Below are 19,277 nucleotides of genomic sequence, written 5' to 3'. Positions count from 1 at the left end.
ACCTTACGGACAGAGGGACCATAGTGTCAGCGTGTGCTCTGGGCCTAGAACCTGAGGGCTGGCAGGGCTCCTCACTTTCTGGCAGGTCGAGATGGCTGCCTCGGGCTCCGGCGGCTGAGGAGCCTGATCCCTCTGAAAGGTCTAGCAGGGAGCAGTGGGGAGTGGCCGGGCCCGTAGGTACGGGCAAGGAGGAGCCCAGGGTCCTTGCCGGCGAGAAACAGCGCTGGGGCCGTTGATGTGGGTCTGAGGCCCTCTCCAAGCCAAGTCCCTGATTCTGTCGCCGGCTGCTGGCTGGTCTGTTCTGATGGGCCACGGTTAGTGCCAAATGGAGCCAGCTCAGCTGTAGCGGTTCCCAGGGGCGTGACCTGGGAGGTCCCAGCCCTTGGCCTCAGGAGTCGGAGTGTGCTCCTGGAAAGCCCGGGCAGGCGCCATCCTGTCTCCTGGGCTGGTGATAAAGCTTTATTACCCCTTGGGAGTAGAGCACTCTGGCTGTGGGCCTGTGGGCGAGGGAGGAGAGCTGGCGGCTGCTGACCCCTGTGGCCATCTCATGGGTTGCATGTGTCTTGAACTTGAGGAACTTAAGGAGTGTGTAGGTAGCGAGAGAAAATGGTCCTCTGCGAATGGCCTGTCTCCTTCCCTAATGATTAACTATCCACCATGGGGCACTAAGGGGCCTCCGCCTGCACCCGCCACCCACCCTCCCTCCTTTTTGGCTCTCCCACTGCAGCAGGGGCGCCCTCTGTCCTTCCAGGGCTGGCAGATGGGAGCCCCACACACGGCCGTGGGGGCTCTGGGGCTCTGCCTGTGAGGAGCTGGCCAGGGACCTTCTGTCGCCATCCAGAGTTCGCTCCAGCTGCTGCTGCGTGTGGGCTGCCTCCTGGCCTGGCCTCTGCTGGCTCCCCTGGCCTTCTCACCTGGTCTCTCCCCATCCCCACAGCACCTGGTCTGGCTGTGGTCGCTTAGTTCTAAGTCGGGAGCAGCCCCCTTGATGACACTTGGCTAAAGTTCTGCCTCGGGCTGGCCCACACACACTGGTAAGCCCCATGGGGGTTGTTTGAGTGTCATTATTTTTGCATTCTTTTTGATAAATATTCCCACTTTGATTTAATTAAAAGTGCAAACCTCCCAGCCAGTCCTGGCATTCACGGGGATGCTCCAGGAGGTGGTGCTGTGTCTTTCCAGTGGCGAGAACACCCTGGAATAGAAGTGTCCCCAGAGGGCAAGGCTCATTCTCCACGTGACGCCACATCGTGGGGTACATTGCAGGTGGTGTCCCCTCGGTCCCGAGTTTGGCCTGCGCAGAGCAGACCCCTGCTGCTGAGGTGAGGTGGCGGGCCCTGGACACTGGGGGACAGTCTGCCGCTGGGGTTTCTGGTCGAGGGGGCTGTGGGCAGGGTTGGTGACCCACCCTCCCTCCTTTTTGGCTTTGCTGGGGCCCGGGCAGCAGATGGGGCAACAGGGTCCTTGAGTGGCCTGGCTCGGGGGAGCTGCACTGATGAGAGCTCGAATCAGGCTGGATGGAGGGGCCACAGCAAAGAGGGGCACAGCTGAGACCTGTGCGGGCCTGGACCATCCCAGGCTCCCAGGACCCTGCGCGAACGGGAGTGCAGAATCCCCTGCCCTCGGGAGTGGGCCCTCTAGTGGAGGACAGCCCACAAACAGAGGGGCCGGACAGCTAGAAGGGGACAGGAGCTCAGGAAGTGGTGAAGCTGGGGGTCAGGGGGCCTCCCTGAGAAAGTCTGGGAAGGAGCAGCAGGGTCCCAGGGGGAGGCGCCTGAGGGGCAGCCGGCACGTGCAGGGCATGGGGAGGCCAGTGGGCAGGTTGGGTGACCAGTCAAAAGATGGAGGTGAGGGCAGTGGGCTGCAGCTAGGCTGTGGGCGCTGTGGGAGGACTTGGCCTTCTCAGCAGGAGGCCTCAGGGTCGGTCCCCAGGCTCCTGGGGGCTGGTGTGTGGGGCGGCCTGCAGCTCCGCGCCTGCTCGGCAGCACTGTCTCTTGGAGCCAGTGGGCTTGGTGGGGCAGTGCTGCCTAGTGGGCTCAGGCAGCTGGCTTGGCTTGGCTTCTTTGGTAGTTTGACTTTGTCACTTAACTTTTGTTAGTAAAGGAGGGTGAAAATGACATGGAATAAAAGCAAGTCAGAGATGGTTTTGAAATGGTTGTCTCGCAGCATTTGGAAGCAGCACAACTGCCCGCGCTGCGTTCCCTGAGGTTCACTTCGGGTCCTGCCTCCACTGTGCATGCTGGCCGCACAGCCTGTCTGTCTGTAGACTGACTCCGCGTCGAGGAGCGGCACAGCAAGCGACACGCGTCTTGACCCAGTTTGCAGGAAAGTGCAAGGAGATTCTTACTGCCTCAGCCAGAGGCCTTGTTTCAGGAATAGAATGAGATAGGGAGGGAATTGTTACAAATAGGCCACTGTGCTGGCTCACCCCTCCCTGCAGGCTCTGCGAGAATAAGGTAAATGCACGTTAAAAACTTCCCCTTAATTGAAAATTGTTTTGGTTCTTATAGAGAAAACTCCTAGAAGAATGATGTGTAGTTCCCATCGAGAGTGTAACAACACCAGTCACATTCGTGTCTCCCTCTCTGCCGTGCGGGGCAGACTCCTGGAGCGTTTACCTCCACTGGGATCTGAGCACGTGTCCGCTGTGTCTGAAACCATGGGCTGTGCTTTGAGAAACTGAATTCTTTTTTGTTTAAGATTTTTTTTCTCCCCAAAGCCCCCCGGTACATAGTTGTGTATTTTTAGTTGTGGGTCATTCTAGTTGTGGCATGTGGAATGCCGCCTCAGCATGGCCCGATGAACAGTGCCATGTCCGCGCCCAAGATTCAAACTGGCAAAACCCTGGGCTGCTGAAGCGGAGCGTGCGAACTTAACTACTTGGCCACGGGGCCGGCCCCAAGAAACTGAATTCTGTGTTTCAGTTTTGGGAAGTGCAAGCAAGACTGTTAACATTCAAAAGGGGAAAGATAGGCCAAGGACAGTCTAGTCTTCTATAAAATATGCGTGCGGCCTCAAACAGCACTGGGGTAATTGGTCCTCGCCCACTCCCTTGCCTCAGAAACCGGGAACTCTGTCCACAGCAACCCTCTCCCCCGTCAAGGAAAGCACATGGAGTCCTGCTGAGGTCCATCTGTCCCGAAGGCCCACACCTCCCACGTGGGCATCCCAGCGCTGCAGCCGGTGGGTGGGCAGCTAGTGTGGGTCCAGAGGGCAGGGCTGCTCCGCTCTGGGTCGGGCCTGCCATGCCCTGAGGCTCCTTCACTCTGGCCACAGTCTGACCCCCTCAGATACAGTCACGTTCCCAGGGAAAACAAGAGAGAACAGTAGCAACGAAAGTGCCCACGGTTCTTAAAACAAAGGCCCAGCAGCGCTGCATTGGCAGCGGCGTCTGATAACACTGGGTCCTGAGTGTTTGAGTCGCACACTTGTTGAGGGGAAGCACCGTTACTCTGTTTGAACTGAGAGAGCCCTCTAGAAACAGGGCAGACAGCTGCATCCGGCTCTTGCTCTGTAGGGAGGGTCTTTCAATGTCCGTGCTCCCTTCCCGGTCACCCAGGCTGTCGTGGTGACCTCAGACCCTGACCCTTCAGAACCCAGCAGGGGGCTGTGGTGGCAGACGACAGAGTTTTCCCCACGTGTCCAGATGCCAAAGAAGAGTGTCCTGGACGAGGAAGCCAGCGTTGACCGTTTCAAAGTGCTTTCCCAGGAGGTCCAGGGGAGCTTGCTGTCCCATTTGGCCTGAAAAGACTCCACTTCACTTTTTGAATAGGCGATTGATGTTATGTTAGATTGTGTGGGGTATGCCAAATGAGTAACTGACATGTCCCAGTGCCTGATATATTTTAGACAAGCAGTCACTACTATGATCCGTTTTCTGCTCACGATGCTCCACACCCAGTGTGTGGGTCTTCCTCACCAAGCAGTTCTCCAGTTCTCTGTGGACGCCACCCGGGTGTCCTACGATTTAATTCATTGTGATACCAAATGCTGGAGTTAGCACAGACCCCACTTCAGGTGCCCTGGTCACCACACTTGACTGCCAGTCTGGGTTCCCACGACTCTTCCTCAGGTTGGGTAATTTGCTTGAATAGCTCACAGAAGCCAGGGAAACACTTTGCTCACTGTACCAGTTTATTATCAAGGCTATTATAAAGGCTACAAGTGAAGAGCCAGATGAAGAGGTAAATAGCAGAGATCTGGAAGGGTCCGGAAGGCGGGGGCTTCTGTCCCTGTGGAGTTTGGGGGGCACCACCCTCCCCGCATGTGGATTGTTCACTAACCTGGAAGCTCGCCAAACCCTCTCATTTGGGGTTTCTTATGGAGGCTCCCTTACATAGGCATGGTTGGTTAAGTCGTTGGCCGTTGGTGATTAGGTCAGTCTCCAGCCTCTCCCCTCCCCAGGTTAGAGGTTCGGGGTGGGCTGAAAATTCCAACCCCTTAATCACATGGTTGGTTCCCCTGGCAACCAGGCCCCCACCCTCCCAGAGTCGCCTGTTAGTGTAAACCCAGGTCAAATTAAAAGGGGCTTCTCTCATCCCACCACTCAGGAAATCCCCAGGGTTTTAGGAGCTCTGTGCCGGGAATCACACAGAGACCGAATGCATACTTCTTATCTGACAAGATGACAGTAGTGCGACAACACCAGGAAACGTACACATCTTCCCTCACTTGCATGCCCTTTGGAACGTGCTGCACCTGGACATTGCTGCGAGATTGTGGGTGCCGGGCCCGTCCCCACAGAAGGAGGCCGCTGCTGTGGGGACTGGTCCTGTTTGAGAAGTCATGTCTCCATTGCTTTTGTCAGAATTGCGTTCTGTCCATCATGAGAAGATAGATTTTCCTTTAAACTTTTTCTTATTATAAAATTAAACGTGTATTGTAGAAGATAAAGTTAAGCAAAAAAAGAAAAGCAAAACTGCCCTTTAGTCCAGCACCAGGGACAAATGTTACTTTGGTATCATTTCTTCATACCGACGCCTCTCCAAACACGTAGAAATTTTTTAAAAACTTACGTCTGGCACCTAATGCTTTCTAGAGCCATCGGCAGTGTCACAGAGCTTGGTGTCCCACCTTTTTTCTTTCACGGTGCTGTCCAGCTCTTGGACGAATCAAACCTTTTATCGTTTGGCCTCCACAGCCCCCTCAGAACTCGGAGTGTTGTTCCAGTGGGGACCCGCCTTCCAGTCTCGCCACACCGCTTTCTTCTCGGGGGTACCCCCGGCCAGTCCGCGGCCCACTCGCTTTCACCACTCCTGCACCTCCCCTTGGCCCCCCTGGGGAAGGTCTGGGTGGCCTGCTGAGCCTGGTCTTCTCTTTGCAGATTCCGATGGCCAGCTCTGCGTCGCGCCAGCCCAGGACGAGGCGCCACCAGCCTGCTCCGATGAGTTTGACGACTTTGTCACCTTTGAGGCAAGTGGGTTTCATGGGAGGGCTGAGAAGGACTTTGACGTTGCTTCTTCCTTTAGCGCTCTAAACCCTGCTTCCCTCAGTGTCCCCAGGGCATCTCTAGAAAGCGCGTGGAGGGCCTGGCAGCGTTCACTCTCCGGCCATGCATGCTGGTGGCACTCGTGGCCGTGGTGGTGGCTGATGTGGCTGCCCCAAGTGCTGTGCACCCAAGGCCGTGGCAGGAGACCCCCTCGGGGCCTGTTGTCAGCAGAGGGATGGGCTGGCACTTGGGGCTCTCTGGTGATGTTGCTGTCACCTTCTGCCAGGCCACCGAGCAAGGCCAGAGCAGGGGACACGTCGGTTTCGTTTTATCAAATTGCAAACCATTTTCTGGGTCTAGGGACATTTCACTAGCACCTCCCCCTCCTTCATCCCCTGCCCCCGTATGACTCCAGGGCCGCTGTGGTCGCATCACCCATGGTTGTGGGTGTCTTGTCCTCTGCCGCAGCAGGGAGAAGGTCTGCGCGCACGGCCACAGGAGACGGGCTGCCGTAACTGCGTCCCCCAGCTGGGGGCAGATGCCAGGAGAATCTGAGTGGCTGGAGCTGGCGTTTTTTCTTTTCTAAAAAGACGCGAGTCACCCTGAGCATTGAAGAGCTGTTGGGAAGGCAGTGGGGACCTCTCGCCCTCGGCCTTCCGTTCGTTGCCCAGCGAGGGGCGAGGGGAACAGGTTGGGCCTGAGGCCTTACACTTCAGTCCTCTGCCCCTTGGCTCCTTTGTCAAATGAGAGGCTGCACAGAATGGCTGGTGAAAGCCCCTCTGAGCTGAGCACTAAGGTACCACCGGATTCCACCGCTTGCCCTCAGTGTCTCAGGTCCCTGCTCTGGGAAGCTGCCCCAGGCGTCCAGCAGCCTCAGAGAGTGCAGGTCCATGTCCTGACTGTCTAGCCAGCGCAGAACCCAGGCCACCTGGGAGTGTTCACCCATCACAGCTTTGTCCCAAAGTATCAGCAGACCTGAGCCCCCGAGGGCAGGGCCCACCCGTCTTTGTCCCCCGTTTGGCTGAGGTTGGTGTCTTCATCCTGTGTTTAACCCAGGAGTGCCAGGCTCGGTCCTGGCATATGGAGGTCAGGTGCCCAGCTAGCACTTGTGCTGGCTGCGAGGCACAGTATGGCTGGGCGGGGGCCTCGGGTGTGCAGGACTGACATGTCAGCTTTCCAACAAACAGTCAGACCCCGTGACCATGAAGAGGCTGCTTTTGTGGCCTGCATAGGGCCCAGCTCCCTTCACAACGACGCGTGGAAGGCCCTTTGCGTTTTGACACACCTTGAGTTTTCCAGGAATGCATCTAGGTCAGGGGCAGAGCCGCCTTCTCTGTTCGGAGTGTCTAGGGAATTGCGTTCCCCGCAGTTGTAGTTGGTGAGTATCAGGCCCTTTATCGCGTCTCCTGGCAGAGTCAGGCCTGCGCAGTTATGTACTAGTACTCCCGCTTTATCACCCGTGTCTTTCGTTTCATTCCTCTTATGTTTCTGTTATGTTTCTGTGTAGGTGGGAGTAGTGGGCTGAATGGTGGTCTCCCAGAAGATCTGTCCGCCTGGAAAGAGCTCTTGCTGGGCAAAGTGGGTCCTAAATCCAGTGATGAGTGCCCTTAGAAGAGAAGGGAGGTGACACACAGGGGAGAGGCGGTATGAGGACGGAGCAGAGGTTGGAGTGATGCGCCACAAGCCCAGGACCCCCGGGAGCCACCAGAAGCCGGACAGGCAGGAAGGACCCTCCCTGGAGCCTCCGCTGGGCTGACCCCTTGATTTCCAACTCCTGGCCTCCAGAACCGTGGGGGGCTACGTTTCTGTTGTGTTAAGCCCCCAGTTGATGGTAATGCGATATGGCAGCCCCAGGAAACGCATTCAGTGAGTTTTGTTACTTGGGATCATAAAGAGGCATCAACACATTTGTACTGAAAGGGGCCCTTTGGTCTGAAAGGGTGAGAGCCACTGGTGTGGGCTGCCTCCCAAAGCCTGGGCTGAGCGGGCAGGGGTGCTGACCCACCCCGGCCCCTCCTGTCCTCTGCTGGTGGACCCCGCAGCTCTGGTGCTGGGCCTGTGGGGTGGGCTGGCTCCCTCCTAGTGCTTGGTGCCTCTGGGACCCCAGCGTTTCAGAGTATGAAAGGAGTGCTGCTCAAGTTTCTGGATCCTAGTTTTTTCAGAATGGAGGAAACATTTCTTTTTGAGTTTTTTTGGTCACTTTAAAAAAATTTAATAGGCTTTATATTTTAGCAGTTTTAGGTTTACAGAAAATGGAGCAGATAGTACAGAGTTACCATTGCATCCTCCCACGCACGCTCCGACTGGTTCCCCATCACAAACGTCTTGCAGTAGGTGATGGTACATTTGTTGTAACTTATGAACCAATATTGATACTTTGTTACTAACTGATGTCCACAGTTGACATTAGGGTTCTCTTTTGGTGGTATATGTTCTATGGGTTTTGACAAATGTGTATGACATGTATCCACTGTTGTATTATCATACAGAATGTTTTCAAGGCCCTAAAAGCCATCTGTACTTCCCTAATTCTCCCCTCCCTCCCGACTAGCACCCAGCAGCCACTGATGTTTTTACTGTCTCCGTGTTTTGCCTTTTCCAGACCGTCATACGGTTGGAGTCACAGAGCATGTGGCCTTTGCTGACTGACTTCTTTTGCTTAGATATACGTTTAAGATTCCTCATGTCTTTTTATGCTTTATAAGGTTTTTAGATGTAAGTTTTAGGGGAGTGGAAGTAGGTACTGTGAAATTTATAGAAAGATTGCTCCTTTTTTAAAAAAGCTTGCACATCATGTAATCTTAAAAAGCCAGTAAAAATATGAGCGGAGAGTGTGCGTTATCTCCAGATGTCACATGTGGAGATCTCTGCCCGTGATCTTCTGAGATAAGTAAGCTCTGTATTGGTCTTCTGGCTGGGCACACGACGTTGGTCAGGGGTACCCTGGGTGGTTAACTATGATGCACTCCTGCTCCCAGGTCCTGACGCTCCTGAGTTTCCCCTGAGCTTGTAACAGAACTCCCAGGAGAAAATTACTGATGTGGAGTTTCTGAGAAGAAGGTGAGGAGGTGAGGGGTGAATTAAGGTTTGTCCCTGGTGTTCATGGGATGGGAAGAAGCTCCTCATCTGAGACTCTGAGCGAGGCAGGGGATGAAGTGCAAGTTTCCCAGGATTTTTGGAAGGGCGGTGGGAAAGTCACAGAGAGATCAGGTGCAAACAGGGACAATAAGAAATGTGCCTCCTGTGCCTTCTTTGTCCCTCCCTCCTTCTCCCACTCGCGGCATCTAGAGAAGAGAGCTGCCTTCATACAGTGACGGGGAAATATGTCCTGTGCAAACTGTTATCAGAAAGGTTAGAAAGTCAAGAACAAAAGCTGTTTTGTTTTGAGATCTGACTAACTGCTTGTTAAACACTCAGCGAGGACACTTCCTGAACTTTGCCCCCTCCTTAGCCAGCACAGCAGAAGGTTTAATGGAGCGTGTCTGGGAGCAGGTTAAACTTTTTTCGAGGCAGGGATGTACCTTCAGGTGAACACATAGGTTTTGCAGAAACCCCAGCAGAACTAGCAAGAAGGAAGGCCACGTTGTTGTCGATTGAGAGAAGCCAGCCACTGGTCTGGGCGGAAGTCCCCATCTTCCGACACGATGGGGAGGCCATCTCCAAGAGCACTCCCTTCCCGGAGCCAGTGTGCGGAGCCAGGCCTCAGCCTGTGAGGCTGCGCGGGCCAGCGTCTGAGGGTAAGAGGAGGCTGCACCACGGAGGGACACGGGCTCACAGTGTTTCCAGCAGTCAGTTTCCCTTGGAGGGACCTTGACCTGGATGGTGGGCACCCCGGGCAGGGTTGGTCACACCTGAGTTCCTCGCTGATGGCTCAAACACAGACTTCCTTGTCTGTGCATGGGTGATCCTTGGTAAATGGTGATGGTAACGTTAACACAGAGGGAAGTTTTCTAAGATGCACTTCGATTTTCAATGAGTTCATCTTAACATGTGTCATTTCTAAACATTTTAAAGTTGATAGCATAGACTCCTGGGCTTCTGAGCAAAGCTCGGTCCGGTCGGGTGGCAGATATGAACCCATGGGGCATATCTGTGAGCTGTTCCTGTGTCTGTCCGGTAGACCGTGGTGAGTGTGCACCATGCTGTGTGAGCTGTTCCTGTGTCTGTCCGGTAGACCGTGGTGAGTGTGCACCATGCTCTGTGAGCTGTTCCTGTGTCTGTCCGGTAGACCGTGGTGAGTGTGCACCATGCTCTGTGAGCTGTTCCTGTGTCTGTCTGGTAGACCATGGTGAGTGTGCACCATGCTGTGTGAGCTGTTCCTGTGCCTGTCTGGTAGACCGTGGTGAACGTGCACCATGCTCTGAGATGATTTTTTGCCTCTCTTGGAGGGCAGCTGTTTACCCAACTGCCCTGGAAAACCCCCTGGCTTGCTGACATTTATTCATGGCAGCCTTGACCAGTAAAAGCTGATCCTTTGGGTGAGCGGCCGGGGGCGGGGGGAGCACCTATGCAATGACTGTCCCTGTCCTCCTGGCCCACTCAGCCCTCTTGGGCTTCATCCTGGGTCCTGCTCACTGAGCCGACAGTCCCCTGTCCCCTTGGGGCCACTCCATGTGCCTGCAGGCCGCTAGGAAGCTCTGGGTAAGAGGCTGTTTACTGCCCACACCCCCACCAGGGTGTCTGAGTGTTTGTAGCAGTGCTGTGGGGATGGGACCTCCAGGACCCCGTTTGTTTCTAATTTGGGGCAAAGTAAGGAGTAGATGCAAACATACAGCCTTTTTTGAAGTGGGAACCATTCATTTCTGTGTGACTCTCCATCAGTGCAGGAGGAGTGGGTTTGCTTTAGAATGAGGAGTTGAGGTGGGAGGCATTCGCCCTCCTGTCTGTTTACAGGCTGGTGAGCTGCCCAGGACTGAGCATGGGCATGCCCCTCTGTGGCCATTGTTTGTGTAGCGTCTGCCTCACGTCCCCGTGTCGGTGGGGAGTTGCTTCCATCCTGAACTGTGCTGTCCAAGCTCTAAGGAAGCTTGTGCTGCAGCCCCAGCCTCAGCCGCACTATTGATGGGAGCTCCCTGTGGGTAAAATTAACAAGCCCAAGTGCCCGGCCCTCCTTCCCTTTCTCAGGGGCAAACACTTAGCTTGGCGTTAAATCAGTTTGCTCTTAGAAGTGCTGAGCTGCCCATCGAGGGCATGGAGTCCATGCTGGTGGGAGCGGAGCATCCTGCATCTGTCAAAAGTGCCAGCTGTTGGCTTTTTAAAAGCTGGCCTCGAGAGTCAAGTTCTGTTCACTACAGGAAACCATCTCAGAGGGTCTCTGCCTGGTGCAGGTTGGGGTGTGTGGGCCCCGCCTGCTTCCTGGTCTGAGGACTGAGAGATTGAGGTGAGGGAGTCTCCATAGGACCGTCCTGCAGACAAAGAGCAGTGTTCTTTGAGGAGTTTCCGGCTAAATCCGGAATAGCTGATCTGGTCTGTGGCTATTGTTTGGAGTCAGGGGGAGCTTTCCTTGTGCTCTCGGGTGATTCTTGGGCAGTACCCCCATGTGAGTGTGCAGTGCCACCCCTCAGAGGACAGCAGGAATTGGCTAGGGATTTTGTGCCTGCTCTGCTGTGCCACCCTCTACGGGCCCAGCTTCTGGCAGACTGCGCCTGTCTGGCCCGGACAGCCCGTCTCTGCCTGTGCTGCCCGCAGGTGGAGTGACCAGCCGGCCTGCGCCTGCTCAGTGACGGTGAGCAGAGCTGGAGGGGGCGCCTCTTCAAGTGACTCTCTGGTTTCAGATTTTGAAGTGAACATTTTTTATGAATTTCTTAGTTACCTTAGGTTCAAGGAAGATTGGGTTTTCCCTTTGAAATATAGATGCTGTCACTGAACACCTGCAGTAGGTACATCTCATGTCATTCCCTACTTCATTCCAGCTTCACAGGTGGCTCCGCTCACCAGTGACACGTGAGCCCACAGTCTTTCCGTTTCTGATCCTCACCTGCCTGTGTGGTCTCTCTTGATCCCATGTGGTTGTGATGAGAGATCAGCATTTACAACTCCACTTTACAAATGAGGTAACAGGGCTCGGGGTGGTTGAGTCGTGTGTCCAGGATCACGCGTAGACCGAGAGTGGACCCTGAGCCTCTCATCGGCCGTAGCCGGCTCCCATGGGCTCGGGTGAGGATCCTGAGGGGGTGTAGCCGGGCAGGGCCCTCTGGTCGCCCTCCAGGTTAGCCGTGGCCTGGTGACCTTTTGTTACCGCAGAGCATCTGAGCACTGTCCCCCTCTCCTGATGCCAGAACCAGAGCGCAAAGGGCACCTCTCTCCAGCTGCTTTTCTGAAATCTTATTTGTTTGCAAATTGTTAACCTCAAAATCTTCTGAGCATGAAGTGTTTTGGCTCCTTTACCTAACCAGTACAATTGCATTTTAATTAAAGTCGAGATTATAAGTTGAAAAAATGGCCTGTTTAATGGTTCTTTAGTTTCATTTGTACAACCCACACGTATTTGCAGTCTACTATATGCCAGGCACTATGCTAGGCGCTGGGTCCATGAGAGTGAAAACAAAGACATGTTTAGCAGGAAGGTGGACATTTAACCGATGAACATAATTCATCGGTTAAATAATTGATTAATTAGCATTTTGAGGTTAGACCACATAATTGAATTTCAAAGCCATAGCCTGAACATATGTAACGTATTGATGATGACTTTTTAATTTAAAAAGGCATATTCTTACACTGTGGAATGTTAATTCTTTGGATACAAATAATTCCAATGTTGGAAGCCAAAAATGGGTAGTTCTGCTGGGGTTTATTATAACACGTCGGGATGCTTTCTGTCTGTTTTAGGTATATTTATGTAACTAACAAAAAATTACTCCAATAGTTTTCTCTGCTCCTGGACATGTGCCTGTTTTTCAATTTCTAAATATCGAATTGTTTTGTAAGCTGAAGTTTCTGCTTAGAAATGTAGTGGGGACTCCTCCCTGCAGTGGGGACGACCTCACGGTCTCTCCATGCCCACAGCAGTGCTCTTACTGTGCTGCACCCCACACGGGTGTACTCTTTCCCAGGGGCCGGACTGACCCTTGGCGCTCTCTCCTAGGCCAACGAGGTAACAGACAGCGCGTACATGGGCTCCGAGAGCACCTACAGCGAGTGCGAGACCTTCACCGATGAGGACACGAGCACCCTGGTGCACCCCGAGCTGCAGCCTGAAGGGGACACGGACAGCGCGGGTGGCTCGGCCGTGCCCTCTGAGTGCCTGGACGCCATGGAGGAGCCAGGCCACGGGGCCCTCCTGCTGCTCCCAGGCAGGTCTGTGCTCTGCCTCTGCTCGCTGGGACACCGTGCAACGGCTCTGATGGGCGAGGCGGGTCCATGGAGGGGTTTGTGTCAGAGAGTGGTTTAGAATCGTGAGGGGGCCTCCAGGAGAGTGTGGACCCTGCAGTGAGGCCTCCAGTCCAGGTAACAGCCCACACCCAGTGGCCCTGAGCATACCTGGTCACAGCTGACCTCCCTATCTGGGGCTGCTCCTCCTGCAGATGACACTGGCTGTAAGCATTGCACAACTTCTTTGGCTGTTGAGGTAGAAATTGTGGGAGAAAAACTTGGGCTCAGTCTTTTGGGTTTTGTCATCACAGTTCTTATAAACCAGGGCAAGACACGGTATTCAGGGAATGTCTTCCTGCAGGATCTGAGAACCCCTTAATCTTCACAGTACCCCTAGCTAGGCCTGCTCTTCTCATCTCCCCCCACGCCCCGCCCCAGGTGCGTCCCTGCATTTGAGGACCAGTGAGGGGAGGAGGCAGGCTCGGGAAGTGCCACGGGGCCACGTGGACCCGAATGAGAGCTCGTGGTTTTGCCCTGTGCTGCTGGGGAAGCCACCCTGCTTGGCAGCCTTGGAAGTGGTTTGGTTTTATTTTGCTTATTTTGTTTCATTGTGGGGTTTTTTTGCCCTCACAGGGTTTTTGGTCTTTTCTCTTTAATTGGAGTGTTCCACCCTGATTCGTGAGCACCCCTGTCTAAGTGTGCAGACGCGCCCGCAGCCGTGACCCCCCCACCCCCAGGTGCCTAGCTCCGCACAGCAGCCTCCCTTTGCCTGGTTTTGTCCCACACTAAGTGTCATCACACAGTGGGCACCCTTTTTACACCTCGCTGCTTTCACTTCATATTGTGGCTGTGAGAGCCATCCACATCTTTGTTCACAGTTGTAAATTGTTTACTTCCGTTATTAGGAGAGCATTCCATTGTGTGGATATGCTGCAGCGTTTTAATGTACTGTCAACAGCATTTGGGCAGTTTACAGTTTTGGGTTTTTGTTTTTGTTTTGTTTTGTCTTTTTGAGGAAGATTGTCCCTGAGCTAACATCTGTTAGCCACTCTTCCTCTGTTTTATGTGGGATGCCGCCACTGCATGGCTTGATGGGCGGTGCTAGATCTGCGCAGGGATCCAAACCTGTGAACCCTGGGCTGCCAAAGCGGAGTGCAAACTTAACCACTACGCCACCAGGCTGGGCCCTTACTGTTTTGGTTTTTTGAATAAAGCTGCTGTAAACATTACCTGTCTTCTGGTGGCCTGGTTTGTGCCCAGGAATGGGATGGTGGTGCACCTGGAGCACGCACGTGTGCTTTGTTACTGCACTTACTGCAGTTCAGTGACAGGGAGGGGAGGGTCGCTGCCCGTCCGCCGGCTGCCTGTGGGGCTCTGCTTGCTCCAAGCACCTGGCCTTGTCTGCTTTCTCGTGTTTGTTTTCTGGGGGGCGTGGGGTGGAGCATCCGTGCGGGATAGTTCTCATGTTCACTTCCCAGGTGACCCATGAGGGTGAGCACCCTTTCTTGCGTTTATTGCCCATTTGGAAATCCTCTTTTGTGAAGTCTCTTACCCATTTGTTTATTGCAGGGTCTGCAAACTTTTTCTGTAAAAGGCCAGATAGTGAGTGGTTTTGGCTCGCAGGCCACGTGGTCTCCGCGGCTACGATTCCACTCCGCTGTTGAGGCGCGAGGTGGCGCATAGATGCACGCTCGTGGTTCTGTCCCAGTCCTGCTCCACCAAACAGGCCACGGCTGGGACCCGGCCTCTGCCGTTTTCTTCCTGACTTGTAGGCGTTCCTTGTCTATTTTGGGTGTGGGTCTTTGGTCCAGCACGTGTATCAGAGGTGTCTTTTTCCAGCTCCGTGGGTCGCCCTTCCACTTTCCTCATGGTGCCTCTGAGGAACTGATGTTTTTAATGCTACTTCATTCAGTTCATCCATTTTTCCTTTGGGGTCAGCGCTTCTGTGCTCTAAGAAATCTTTGTTTACTCCACATCACCATGTTTACTTCTGCTTTCCTTTAAAAACTGTCTTGTTTCACCTTCACATTCAGATCTGCGATTTCTCCATTACTGATTTTTTGGGTGTGACATGAGGTAGGGGCCATTTTTCCCATGTGGATGTCCAATCGACTCAGCCTCATTTTTGAAAAGTTTCCTCCTTCCTCCACTGTCTGGGTGTCGCCTAGGTCCCACGAGGTGGCTGACTGTGTGGCCTGTGTCTGGACTGTCCACTCTGTTCTGTGTGGTGTCTGTCCACTCTTGGGTCAGCACCACGTGTCCTTGCTCCACCCTTGTCATAAGTCGTGCCGGCTGGTGGTGTGTGTCCTCCAGCCTGTGCTTCACGGTCACGGTGCACGTCTTGGCCCTTTGCGTTTGCACGTGGATTTTAGAATCAGCTTGTTACTTTCTGGAGAACAGCACCTGCTGGGGTTTGGGTTGGGATTGTGCTGGATCTGTGGGCGAATTTGGGGAGAATCAACATCTTCGTAATATTGGGTCTTCCGGTCTTTGGATGCAGTGTCTCTCTCCATGTATTTGGCTTTTCTTAAGCCTGATTGTCTCCTTCAGGAGTGACCTCCTGGTGGAGGTGAGGTGGGATATGTATCCACGTTGGGCCAGGCAGGCCCTTGGGCTCTGCTGGGACCTGGAAGTACACTTTCCAGGGCACAAGCCCAGCGTGCGTGGAAATGGAGCATGAAGCAAAGCCACTCTAGGTGCCTTGTAGTGATGGAGAAGGAGACACCACGACAGTCCAAGCGTGAGGATAAGACACAGAGGGGCTGGCAATGCTCCCTTTGTTGCTTTCTTATCAGTGTTTTTCAAGGTAATAAGCTAAATTTTTCTAATTTAATTTAACTTGATTCAAGTAATCAAAGAAAGCTGAAGAAATGCCAAATCTGGGAAATCATCCTGAGGTCTTAATTTTTCTCAGGAAAGTTTCAAACTCTAGGCTCTTGTGCTGCATAACACACTTGCCCTCGTGATTTGTCGAAATCATGTTAATGTCCAATTTGAGGAATATTTTCTGTTTTGAAAAGCTTATCAGTGGCAAGGATGCTGACTGTAAGCTAATGTCACTGGTTTTCTGTCGACTCAGTACGGAATCGCCATCCGGTTCCGTAACAGCTGCGTGACCCCCGGCCCCTCATTGTGACCCGTGGGGCCCTTATTGCTCTCCCGGGAGACATGAGGAAAACTCTCCCCTGGGAGCAGCAGCTACAGGGAGGCTGGGCTTTGTGCCTGCCCTCTTTCCTTCTGAGGGAATAGCAGGCTTTGTCCTTGCAGCCCCAAGGACGTGGGTGCTCCAGGCAGGAGGGGCTCCCGCAGTGACTCACCCTCCTCTCCGAGAGCAGTTTTCTCTCCTGGGGTCTGGGCTCATTGATAAACAAGCAGCTAATCTGACAAAACGGAAGATGGAGTCTTCTTGTGTGTGCTGAATTTAAAAGGGTGACTGTTGGAAGGAGTGGTTCCCTCTTGTCTCCGTGTGAGCAGATGAGGGACTGAGGGCAGACAGGGACTTGGAAGCACTCTGTTGCGAGCGGTCAGACGTCCCGAGGTCACCGTCTCAGTTTGCTCGGGCGGGGGCTTGAGAATGCACCAGGGTAATAGCACATGCGTTTTCGTTGCTCCTGGGGCACGTGCAGAAGTCATCGTGGTTCGTCCTGAGTGGCTTCAGGACTGCGCAGTGGACGTGCGCTCCGTGGGCAGGAGATGGGAACCTGCTCAGCTATTGAGCAGCCGTGTGGGCCCCGGGGAGCACAGAGACCACTGCCGTCCCTGACTCGGGGGCACTGGGTGGTCCCTTCTCTCCAGGTCTCGTTCCCTGGACGGCAGATCCTCATGGGGATTAGTGCTGATGAGTTTAACCTGTCACTGGTGCAGGGGAGCGGCCGTCGGCACAGCTCTGGGAGAGCACAGGGCTGCCAGGCTCGGCTCAGCCTCTGCCAGCCGAGGGGCAGGGGTGGCAGCTGTGCAGCTGAGCCCCCAGGACCCCATACCTGAGCGCCTTGCCTAGCTCCGCAGCCCTGCTCCCTGGAGGGTGAGCACGGAGCGGTGATCTCCCTCTCAGAAGGGCTCAGGTGCCGGCACACCTTCACTTCCCTGGTTGGGAGCTGCTGCTCTGGGTCTTACATGACAGCAGAAGCTTGTGCTCACGTCAGCCGGTGGCTGTGTGAGGACAGTGTGCCTAGACGTGGGTCTGCTCTCCAGCTGACGGTCTGCCGTGCAGGGCATTGAGCACTTGCAGCTTGGCTGTGTGAGCCTGTCGTGCTGGGAGAGCACAGCGAACACGAGGCTGCCAAGACTGATTGCGGAATAAAGAACATAAAAAATCTTGCTTTTGAAATCATCTTTTGGGTATGTTGGGCTAAGTAAAAAATGTTAAAATCCATTTCACCTGTTCGTTTCCTTTTATTCTTAACATGGCTGCTGGAACATTTGAATTCACGCGTGTGGCTCGCGGCACATTTCTACGAGAAAGCCCCGGCCACGCCCCCAGCCCTGGGGCTGCCCGCGGGTGAGTCAGAGTGTGTCTTTCTCTTCTGCCCCCGCAGATCCCACCCGCACAGCCAGTCGGTCGTCACGGTGATGGGTGGCGAGGAGCACTTCGAGGACTATGGCGAGGGCAGCGAGGTGGAGCTGTCCCCGGAGACCCTGTGCAACGGGGAGCATGGCTGCAGGGAGCCCACGTTCCTCAGCCCCTGGTAACGCAGCCTGCTCGGTGCTCCCCCTCCCCCCATCTCCCCTCCTTTGCTTGTGAGGAAGTGTCCCTTTGGGTGCATAAATTGGTGAGAGCGCTTGTTTTATTTTCTGTAATATAATTAAACATGCCGCAGTCAGTGTGAAGATTCATACCTGGGTGAAGGCTGGCTCAGGTGTCTCGTCCAGCCGTGTTCCCGGATTTCCGAGGCCTCAGCTCAGGCACGTGGCACGGAGCCCATCGGTTGTGGATCGCATTGCGGTTTATAGGCGACACTGAGGCAGCTTTGTGTGGGTCTGTGTGTGAGAACAGTCACGCTCTGCTCTCTTAGCAAGTTTCATTTATACAAGACAGTGTTGTCAACTGCAGTCACCATGATGGGGCGTTAGATGCTCAGGCCCCATTCCTCTGTAGCTGGGCGTTTGTGCCCTTTGACCTGCCTCCCCAGGAGGCTTTGGCATCACAATCGGTTGTTTGGATTCACATCCCCAAACTGTCCAGGATGTTCTGGCTTTGAATGAACTGAACTGTGGTATCTGGAGGGCGAGGCCTTCCTCACGGAGCTGTTTGCTCCCCGGCTCTCCTTCCCCTCAGGGCTGCGCAGGGAGAAAGCCGTCAGTTGTGCTGTGTCCCGTGGGCCTTGCAGCCCGTCGCTGGGGGCGGCCGTCAGAGGACATGCCTGCCTCTTAGATGAGGAACAGCCTGTCCGCCAGTCTCTTTGTGCTTGGTTCTTGAAATTCTCCATCTTTGCCAACAGCAGAGGCTGAGTATCTTTAAACCGGCGACTGAGAGGTTCTTCTTCACCCAGACTGTCACCTGGGCCAGAGGACCTGGGGCGGGCAGTGCCGGGAGGGCTGCTTGACGGGGCCCCCCTGCGTTCTCCGTGTGCCCTCCCCGAGACTGCCCGCCAGCCGTGCACCTGCATCTCTGGGAGCTGTGCGTGAGCAAACAGCGTGCTTGCTCCGAGCAGCCCTCCCATTCCGATGCCACGTTCATGGGGGTATTGAAATGAGGGCCCAAGGACCTGGCCTTGCTGTGTTGGTCATCTCTTCCCGTTTGTCTAGTTTGTCCCTGTCTCCTGCCCACTGTTTCACTGTTCATGTCTCGAGTGTAACTTCTGCGCTACAATTGAGGTTTCGCTTCACCCTTTCTTTAAATTGCACTCCCGCAGTGGCTTCCAAAAGCCCAGGGGCTCTCCTGCAGCAGCTCCTCACCAGGGCCCCAAGTGCCGTTGGAGTTAGAGTGCAGGGAGGCTGGTGGCATTCTGAGTTTCCAATGAGGTTCTTAAAAATGACAGAATCCCTGCTGCCTCATCATCCGCACGTAGCTTTGGTCCTGGCGGCTTTGAGAGCAGTTATAAGATAGTTGCAGCCCAGGAAGGAAGACTTCACGGGACACTGGGTGCTTCACCCCCACAGGGATGTGTTTCTGATGAAGGAGACACTGCGGTGTCCTCACTCACTCCGTGTTAACGAGGGGCTTTTGTTTACCATGAAGCCGACACTGCATCTGTTTCCTCTGAGCACCTGGGTCCTAGAGGTGACGAGGGAGGGGGGCTCATGCAGCCTAGAGGCCAGAGCCACCGTCCTCACAGCCGCTCAGCCGACAATGCTGTTGTCCGGCCCCGCGTCAAGTCACGGGCGGCCTGCGGTACTGCCCTCTCCTGAACTGATGCTCTCCTCTCTCCAGCGCTGACCCGCTTGCTGCAAAGCTGCGCAGCATCCTCACGGATGAGGCTTTTGAGTTTTATTGTAGCCAGTGCCACAAACAAATCAACCGCCTTGAGGACCTCTCTGCTCGCCTGAATGATCTTGAAAAGAATAGGTAATTGACAGAGTGCCTAGCCTTGCTCCT

At 54.4% G+C, this 19,277-nt stretch overlaps 1 protein-coding gene across 7 annotated transcripts in view; it reads left to right on the top strand.

Moving 5' to 3' along the window:
* Positions 1–19,277, top strand: part of RAB11FIP3 (RAB11 family interacting protein 3) — an 81,000-nt gene that overhangs the window by 43,113 nt on the left and 18,610 nt on the right. For 4 of the 7 annotated variants that reach the window (XR_011424424.1, XR_011424425.1, XR_011424422.1 and 1 more), the window contains exons 3-6: positions 5,324–5,412; positions 12,516–12,727; positions 17,278–17,427; positions 19,113–19,247. Coding sequence is in view for 3 of the 7 variants with exons in the window: in XM_070231279.1 (XP_070087380.1) it covers positions 5,324–5,412; positions 12,516–12,727; positions 17,278–17,427; positions 19,113–19,247 (586 nt within the window). In the remaining 4 variants the exon portion in view is untranslated. Of the gene's footprint in view, positions 1–5,323; positions 5,413–8,859; positions 9,166–12,515; positions 12,728–17,277; positions 17,428–19,112; positions 19,248–19,277 lie in introns of those variants that run through there. The other 3 variants (XR_011424423.1, XM_014730286.3, XM_070231280.1) reach the window with 2 other exon arrangements.

This window comes from Equus caballus, chromosome 13 (assembly GCF_041296265.1).
Source record: "Equus caballus isolate H_3958 breed thoroughbred chromosome 13, TB-T2T, whole genome shotgun sequence".
Lineage (NCBI taxonomy): Eukaryota > Metazoa > Chordata > Mammalia > Perissodactyla > Equidae > Equus > Equus caballus.
The sequence above is the reverse complement of the archived record's forward strand: the minus strand, read 5'-3'. Positions and strand labels throughout refer to the sequence as shown.